Source organism: Enoplosus armatus, chromosome 21, assembly GCF_043641665.1.
Source record: "Enoplosus armatus isolate fEnoArm2 chromosome 21, fEnoArm2.hap1, whole genome shotgun sequence".
NCBI classification, from domain to species: Eukaryota; Metazoa; Chordata; class Actinopteri; order Centrarchiformes; family Enoplosidae; genus Enoplosus; species Enoplosus armatus.
In genome coordinates, this window is record NC_092200.1 from 1,966,900 (window position 1) to 1,976,376 (window position 9,477).

General features: G+C 42.8%; 1 protein-coding gene across 1 annotated transcript in view; it reads left to right on the forward strand.

Annotated features, from left to right (window-relative positions):
• Positions 1-6,433, forward strand: part of pld1b (phospholipase D1b) — a 29,787-nt gene extending 23,354 nt beyond the window's left edge. The window contains exons 20-26 of the mRNA XM_070927805.1: positions 722-810; positions 2,423-2,536; positions 2,882-2,931; positions 3,695-3,829; positions 5,069-5,222; positions 5,492-5,609; positions 6,040-6,433. Of these exons, the coding sequence (XP_070783906.1) occupies positions 722-810; positions 2,423-2,536; positions 2,882-2,931; positions 3,695-3,829; positions 5,069-5,222; positions 5,492-5,609; positions 6,040-6,264 (885 nt within the window). The 3' untranslated portion in view covers positions 6,265-6,433. The remainder of the gene's footprint in view (positions 1-721; positions 811-2,422; positions 2,537-2,881; positions 2,932-3,694; positions 3,830-5,068; positions 5,223-5,491; positions 5,610-6,039) is intronic.
• The last annotated feature ends 3,044 nt before the right edge of the window (positions 6,434-9,477 follow it).

Genomic DNA, 9,477 nt, shown 5'->3' on the forward strand with positions numbered 1-9,477 from the left:
CCTGCATCCTGCACGTCTGCTGCTCGTTCATCCTGTTGCGCAGTAACACAGTGGAAATGGAAAATACGCCCTTTCAGGACAACCTCAAACATAGTCCTGGTCCAACAGCACAAAGGGTTTGTTAAACTGCAGGTAGCCATAGCAACAACACAGCTGATGAAACCAACCGTCACCAACGAATCTTTCCCAGTAAACACACAGAACTGGTGGGGAGTTAATGGAGACTGGGAGTGAGCAGTTTCCCAGTAAATATGCAAAACCTGGGCCCAGTTCAGCCTGTTGAGGAATCTCAGCAGCCAGTGTGGCAACAGAGGAGCGACTGGCGCAACACAGCAGATATATTATTGTCATTTTAATGGGAAATATGCTCATCTGCTCTCTGGCTGAGAATATTCGCTGAATATGTTGCTACAGCCGGCAGCCTCGAGTCTCCGCTGGCTGCTTGGCAACCTCACGGTGACGAAGACTCCAGGAAGTTACTGCTTCTGGCCAAGAAAATAGTCTGCCACATAAGCCTCTATAAAACAGCGAAATGATGTTTTTGTACGTTTTTTCATATCAAACTTACAGATTTAAGAGCGGCTTCTTTCAGAGAGCTTTTCAGTAGGTGACACTTTGTATGTTCTGTGAATTTCCATCAGCGTATCAATGCGACTTGAGACCAGGTGAACAAGTGAAAGCTCTTCTTCGTTTGAAGACGAGTGTCTTGTTTGTCTTTCAGAATCAGTTCTTCATCAGCTGCGCAGACAACAGACACGTTTTCAACAAGATAGGAGACGCTATTGCCGAGCGCATCATCAAAGCATATAGGTAATACACACACACACACACACTCTATACCAAATGTTAAATTAAATTGACACACACTTTGTAAACGTTTGGCTGCTGTGTGTATTTACCTTAAAATGATTTACAAGAAAAACACAGACATACAGCACATAATAATCAAACACACACTCGCGTTGTCTTTGTGTGTGTGCCCTCAGGCTTATCTTAAAATGATTTCCCAGAAACACACAACCCGTGTACACACACACACACACACACACACAGTGTATGTTGATGGACGTGATCCTGTTGCTCTGTGTACCTTCCAGATAACTGACTGATTTCATATCACACGACGTGTTTGACTTGGCCTCTGTGAGATTTATTTGAATATTTTTCTATTTAGGGTTCAGTGTCTCTCTCTCTCTCTCTCTCTCTCTCTCTCTCTGTGTGATGTTTTGTTGTCAAGGATATCAGAGTTTATCAGAGGACACACACACAACCTGCACATAACACAGGAAAACACACGGCCACAAACTGGCACTTACGCACAAACCTGACCTGATTCCTTCTAGAAGCTTCGGTGTATAAACGATCCAGGACGGCTTTTATAAATGCTCCGTCTGTCTCGTGTCTCATAGTGTTGCTGGAAGCTGATGTGAGACCGAACGGCAGCCATCACAGTTCAGTGCTGAAGCTGCTGAAGCTGCTGAAGCTGCTGAAGCTCGATGCTAGTCTACAAAGTTCACTTTAATATTTCTTGCCGTGCTCATATTGTAAAAATGACACGTGTTCATCAAGCGGAGCCACTTTCAGACCAACTGTCAGGAGTTCAGTTCCAGTGATTTGCCTTTTCTTGTCTCTTGGGTTGTAAAACTGTTAAACTGCAGAGTTATGATTTTACGCTCAGCTTGGACGAACTACCTAAAGTCCCTTAACTGCCTCATGACGCCTCACTGCGTATGTGTCAGTAACAAGATGTGTTTGAGGTCATTTAGAAACGGTGCCGTCGCTACGTAGTTCATCCCCCGGAGAACAAATGTCCGGCTCAGTACATGTCTTGGTTACAGTCCTTTAGGTTACAGTTACGGGTTTAGGTTTGAAATACAGACATCTGGATCATGCTGGTGGCCTCGGGGGTTTAAGACACTGACCATGTCGCTGACGTCACAGTTTGAATCTGTCAAAGGACCTTTGTTTTGTTGCAACCCCTGCTTTTTGTTTTTAATGCTCAAATATCAATATTGGCTGCAAAAATCCACATGTTGCTGCCCAAAAGCTGAAAAGCTGCTCCGGCTCCTTGTAACTAACTCCGCTCCCCCTGTCCTCTAATGTTGTTGTGATAGTGATAACTGTAGTTGTGTCTCTTTACTAGATATAAAAGACGTGTTTCTAAACTGGTTGAGTGGAGATTTGACAGTGTTTGCTCACAGCCGGCCTCGGGGATGTTTCAGATATGGTTTCTAGTTTTGTGGCTCAGCCTCAGTAACACTGTTTGTTCTTATAATCGAAGTCGGCATCTGATGAGCTGGAAGGTAAACTTCCACACCTTCCTCCCTCCTGTGTTCTGCTGTTTTGGAGTCCTGCTTCAGCCGTTAGATAAATGTTTCACACACAAATCATGTTAATAATGTCCCTTTTTTTGGATTATTAGGGAGAGTAAAAGGTACCGAGTGTACGTGGTGACGCCTCTGCTGCCAGGCTTCGAAGGAGACATCACCACCGGAGGGGGCAGCGCCATCCAGGCCATCATGCACTTCAACTACAGGTGTGTGTGTGTGTGTGTGTGTGTTTGCATGAGTGCTGCCATGAACCCACCTGTGGTTTGTTTGCTGAGGGTTAAATCCCGGAAGGAGCCACTGATAGATTACCGCCACACCTTAACTCTTTAACCGCAGGGCTGTAAACCCTGTGTGTGTGTGTGTGTGTGTGTGTGTGTGTGTGTGTGTGTGTGTGTGTGCACATTCCTTTCGAGGCGGACATTTATTGTCTAGCCTGCATTCTTGAGTAAACACTCGGCCCTCCCCATGCAAACTCACTGACACACAAAGGCCTGCTTTGTGAGGAATGTGGATCTGCTGCTCATCCACCTCTGTCCCTCCGTCCCCTGCAGGACCATGAACAGAGGAGACCACTCCATCATCTCCCAGCTCAGGAGAGAGAGTAAGTCAGAGGCGACGACAGCTTTAAGGGGGGGGTGGGGGGGGGGGGCTGGTTGTATGTTTGCAGCTCTGGTAGTTCCTGACATTAATCAATTATCCACTGATGAACTGATGAGAGAACCAGGTCTTTATTTGAGACTTCAGGTCTGCAACCCCACAGACCTGAAGTATGAATATTGTTATTGAGGTTTTAGTGTCAAACCACATTGATACTTCATAAGGCTTCATAAATACCCTGAACAGCAATGTTATGAAGGATAACTAACATAAACTGAACCAAAAACATAAGTGGTTGGTGTGTGTGTGTATATATATATATAAATAAAGGTTCCATATGTACATCTGGAGGGCAGGCATATACCGTATGTACAACCTGTAATATAGGAATCATCTAAGACACATTTCAATCAGTCTGTCATTAAAAAACACAGCAGAACCAAACCCCAATTTTGCCCCAAATGCACCCACACACACACACACACACAAAACCACATGCATATAAAAGAACACACACACACACACACACGAGCCAAAAACAAAAAGAGAAAACTGCACATCTGCATTCTGGTTTTCTGTATTTTTGGATAAGTCATGCCTTTAATCACACTGCTGGTTTTTCATGTTTTACTCCATTAATGTCAAATCGTATATTCACATTTCTTAAAGTCAGTTTGACTTCCTACCGTCATGAAACGTATGAAATACAACCTCTGCCAGCACTGATCTCTTCCCGTATATGAGTGCAAAGTGTTTCCTGTTCCCAGTGGGAGAGCAGTGGATAAACTACATCTCCATCGCTGGTTTGAGGACTCACGCTGAGCTGGAGGGGAGGCTGGTCACCGAGCTCATCTACGTCCACAGCAAGATGCTCATCGCTGACGACAACACCGTCATAATCGGTAAAACAAGCTGGTTTTTGTTTGTTGCCGGACTTGCGGCGTGTTAGACACTCTCCTCATACCAGATGTTTAGCTGAGGCCGATACAGCAGCTTGAATTTCTCCATTACCAGATTAAAAGATGACAGATGTAATGACATATTCCCCTGACACTAAACTGAACATGTATAATAGAGGAGAAAGAAACAAGAGCTGCAGAGAGACGGTTTTATCATTTATATTAGAGAAGGCGCAGAAGAAAATGACAAGATGAGAAACATTATAGGACGTGGTGAAGTTAAAGGATCCAGTTTCCTGTTAACAGGAGAGTGAAGCGCTGCAGATAAAACCACCACCAGATGTCAGATGGTGCATGTTTCCACTGCTGCTTAGGGTTTTTGTCTGTGTTTTTGTGCTTTAACTGATCATTTAAAGGCGTCTTCCTCAGTCAACTGAATGGAGACTAACCCTTTTTGTCTTGTGACCCCTTTAAATGAAGCAGTGTCTGCTTGTTGCATGTCTATGAGTGATTTTCGCGTCTTAAATTGTTTGATTTGAGTTGTAGTCCTTGGCCTACGGAGGTGAAACTATCACAACTTTCACAGGAACAACACTACGTTTAAAGAAAAGTCTGATGTTCTTTTGTTTGCTTTTCCATTCATCATCTCGCGACCTCTCGGATTTATCTTCAAGACTTTGGCAGTATATTAAATAAACATTAAACAGCACTTTTTGTTCTGTAGTTACTGATAATAGAAAGAGTTTCTTTCATGCCTTCAAATGACATGGTGTGACTTTTCTAATCCCTTTTACTACAAAATGAGATGAAATGAGGTGAAAAATGTCTCAAGGTTTCTTTTATTTTGTCCACACCCACATATACAGACACCAGTACAAGACAGGGACTAAACTACATCCTAAAAAATGTAATCAGCACGTTAACTTAGTAGCAGACGTTTTGGTTATTTTGTCCAGTGCCATAAAAATAAACATTGCTATAAAACTATAAAGGAAATCATTAACTCTCATGCCCTTAATTTGAAAGTTCTGGAGTAATTAATTCAGATTCCGATAAATATTTAACAGATTTGTACACGGGAGTGTATATATGTTTTATATTATTACAGATAAATAACACTGGAGTATCTGATTTCTTGTATTTTCCAGAGAATGAACTTTAACATGCAGTCTGAAATCAGGTGTCAGAGCGCCATCTGCTGGTGGACTCTGTGATCTGACTTGTTCCTTTGTGTTGCTGCAGGTTCTGCCAACATCAACGACCGCAGCATGCTGGGAAAGAGGGACAGCGAGGTGGCGGTGATCGTGGAGGACTCGGAGACGGTGACCGCGGTGATGGACGGGCAGCAGTACCAAGCTGGAAAATACGCCCTGCAGCTCCGCCTCGAGTGCTTCAAGTACTGACGCCCTGAATCCTGGTTTATTTTATTCTTTTTACAGGCTCAGATCAAATGAATAGATAATAGGTGTTTTGTTAAGTACTAGTTAGTTAGCAGGACATCTTTTCTCTCTTGTAGTTGTTGAGAATCTTATTGAACTGAGTAAGTTTCATCCTTGTATCTGCTTCCTGTTGCCAAAACATCTGCAGTTTAGCGTTTCCCTTTCTGGCGCCTTTAGTGTTTCTTCATGTCTCTCACCCACCTCCTGCTCCCTGTTTCCCTCTCAGGACCATTTTGGGAGCTCACACAGATCCTTCCGTCGACGTGTCGGATCCCATCAGCGACCAGTTCTACAAGGAGGTCTGGATGTCCACCTGTGCTCGCAACGCCACCATTTACCAGAGGGTGAGTCTGAAGTTACATCTCCCTCACGGTTTGCAAACTCGGGCTTCTTCCACTTCTGTTGTCAAGGTTTTGTCCAGTGGTACGTCGTGCTTTTATTAGTTTAATAACTTTAGAAATAAAAATATGATTTGGTGCCACAACTATCACATCATGAATCATATCAATAGGGTTTAAAATGTTTGTCAGATGAGCAGATTTATCCAGTTTTGTACAACAAACTATTAATATTAATTAATGTTAATACACATGAATCCACTGTCTATTAAAGTAGTTTATTAAGCAAAAGACAAATATTCAGTGGTTTCAGCTTCTTTAAGGCTTTTCTGTTTGATATGATTGATATTGAATAAGATGTTGTGATGGACACTTTTCTACCATTTAGTTAAGACGTTGCCAGTACCTGAACGTTTCGACTTGTCCTTTTCTTCAGGTTTTCCGTTGTCTGCCGTCCAGCGACGTCCGTAACATCCTGGAGCTGGACAGCTACCTGGCCAAGTCGGGCCTGGACAAGGAGGACCCGGCCCGGGCTCACGAGGAGCTGAAGAAGATCCGCGGCTTCGTGGTCCAGTTTCCTCTTCAGTTCCTGTGCGAGCAGAACCTGCTTCCTCCCATCGGCTCCAAGGAGGCCATGGTGCCCATGGAGGTCTGGACCTGAGACAGAGGGACTCACCTGTGCATTCATGTCTTCACACACAGCACATGGAGGGCTTACAGGTCGATAATACCCACTATGGTGCCATTTTAGACGTCCTATTGGCTGAAAACGGCTGCACAGCTTTTTTGAAATCATTTAATTAATAATTTAAATTTACTCCCTTAAAAGTATTTTTACAAATACCCTAACCCTAACAAAAACAACTTACAGCAGTATCTGATAATATGATTATGTCTTAGTTTAAACATTGGTGTCTTCACTAGAGAGGGGTGTTTTTTTGCCCTGAACTGAGCCTCCCAGGCAATGTCTTCTCTCAAGCTTTGCACTACAGTGGTTCCCAAACTTTATAATTAAACCAAAAAGAAAACAAAATGTCTGTTGTAAACGTCCATCACAGTTTACTGAGCTACTGTACTTACTGCAGTTGTGTGCACAGCTTCCCTGAGGGATTATTACCAACATTTCAGGTGAGCTCACTTTCAGTTTGACCTCCAGAAAAGTGGTTTAGATAATCTGGATCAATGTGGCCACATACCTAGATTTCAACCCAACAGGACCAATAGCAGGAGATTCAAAAATAAAACCCAAGTTGGAATAAACCATAGTTTTCCTTTAAGATAATGTTTGGAGTCATGGCTGGGGAGAAGATGGAGAAGATGGGACTGAGCTGCAGCCTGAGAGGAAGCTCTGCCTGTAAGACTGAACCCAGAGATTAAAATGTTCTAACTATTTACAAGAAGAGAGTAAGAGACTGAACTTACTGCCTGAATTAGCAGCATTAGCAGCCAAAATGACTTCCAAAATGGCGTCAGCTGTGGTTGTGACCCAGCCTCTGTACCAGCAGTGCCGCAGAATGCACATGAACAACATTACGCTTAAACAACACACACAGTCATTTGAGAAACATGGAGACTCTCAGAACTGATACGTACACATGGTACATTGTCGTTTTAAAGAGATGCAACACACACACGTGCAAACATGGAGAGAAGTCGACCAGCAGACGGAGCGTTTGAACTCTACGGTGCCTCATGTTTACAAGAAGAAGAGAAGGAATAAATGGACGTGATCATCTCTGAGGTCTGACACGCCTCCTCCTGGTCCCTCACCACCAAGCTATTAATCTCCTTTTCTTTTTAATGGCTTTCTTCTTCATTCTCTAACAACACTATGCAACGTCCAGGGCCGGCAAACGCAGCTCAGACTCTTCTGTGTTGAGAAAGGACTGTTTGAAAAGACACTAAAAGACACTTTAATGAAGACAGCAGTGCAGAGGAGATGAAGACGAAGAGCCGGATGGAGCTGTCAGCCATTTTCTAAAACTTGTGTCTCATATCTCTGAACCCCTGCTTTTAATATTTATGTCAAACAATCGCAAGTGCCAAAGATGAGAGACTGTAACCTTGATGTTAATGCAGTACATTCATTCATTCACATTCCTCATGCTGTGGATTCTACATTAAGCCTTAAGTGACCTGTTTTTATACTCTGATCTGGTCTTTGTAGTTCCTTTGGTAACGCTGTGTTTTACAGGTCTCTCATTTCCTGCAAAGTTTTCTGGAAAGAACTTCTGTAATCTGGTAGTAAATTCTCCATTTACACCCGAGCAGATATTCATTTCTAAGTCATTTATTAAACTGACTAAAAGCCTCTCTAAATTACACCAGTACTGAAAATGTGCAAATAATTATCCTTTCCAGGAAACTGCGAGGAAGTTAGAGACTTTGAATAAAGCGTTCCGTTATTTTTGAACTACGTAACAGATTCATGCATGATAAGTTTATTACAATGCTGCGTTTCGTTCACTGTCAGAAGGAAGACATTCTCACGCAACAGCCAGCTTTATGTTTTAGCGGCTGTAAGTGCACATTTTATTACACCTTTAGTTCCCGGATGTTTTTGTTTGGCAGAGAAACAAACTGAAAACACAAGTTGTTGGTGTGAATGTGCTAGCAAACTATTTACACATCCAGCAGACATGCAGTCTTTCACTCTCTGTTAGCTCTGTTGTTGGCCTCTAAAACTCCAGCTAGTCTCTAACTGTGTCCGTCTGCTGTTTGGTGCTGAGCAGGTAGTGAACAGTGTTTTTCTTTTTAGCTTTTTTGCTGAAAACATCTGGAAACAACGCTGAGACTGGTCCGACACAGTAAGTGTGCCTCTGTGGGTTCGTCACAACGCCACAACAGATGAATGCTGATGTGCTGGATGTGTGAAGAAGTTCTCCACACCGATGTAATATGTCAGTTCTGTGTTTACGGTTTGTTTCTGCTCCTCCAAACAAACATCTGTTACTGTGTTTAAGATGGTGCAGCTCTAAGGTTTTGTAGTAATAGAGAGCTAATTCAAGTTCAACACAACAGTGTGTAGCCTTCGCATTGTAAACTCAATGTTGACGTCAGATCATCAGAATCTGTATTTTAGTTTCCTTCTTGAAATGGATTTTCGATTTTCCCGACATTCCTGGAACGCAGCATCAGTACTCCTCAGTGTCTTCCTCGTTGGTCTGTAAGTGATCTGCATGACGATGTTTTGTGCTTTTACCAAAAAACAAAACATGAGACGATGCGTGCAGCTGACAGCATGACAGCGGCTCGTTGCCATTAAACATTATGGATTAAAGCATGAACCCTGCAAGCTGGATGGTTGCCTTCAAAGCCATTGAAACAGTGTGCCTGTCTACGAGCTGCGTCTGCCACCTGAAACTCCTCTACTGTTAATATTTATGGGGAATGGGACCTTTTAAATGTGCTCTTCTTTTTAATCTTCCTCTCTACCTCCCTGTGTTTCTACCTCCTGCTCCACTGCACGCGTTTAATCTTTGTGGTGAATTCATGTTTTGAAAAAACAGGAATATTTGCAGCTTTCCCCAAAATATAGCCAAGAAAAGTACTGTAGTCTGAAAAAGCAAACAAAGCATTAAAGTTTACTGCACTGTGCAATACCACCCCGTTTACATCTAAACCAGAAACTATAAAGGCAGCAAAAAACTGATTTCGACCTACAGAGAGATGATAAGCTCATCAGCAAAGAAGTAGATTTGGATGGAAATGGTTTGAAATTACTTTCAAAATAACTTCATTTACAGTGCACATGGATTCATGTCAGGTGTAAATGGTCCTCGTGTTCTTCACACCTGGGCTGCAGAGGTGGAGAAACACTCGCCTGTCCTGTCTTTTCTCTGCCTGGCTTTAATCACTGTGTCTCTATGAAAAT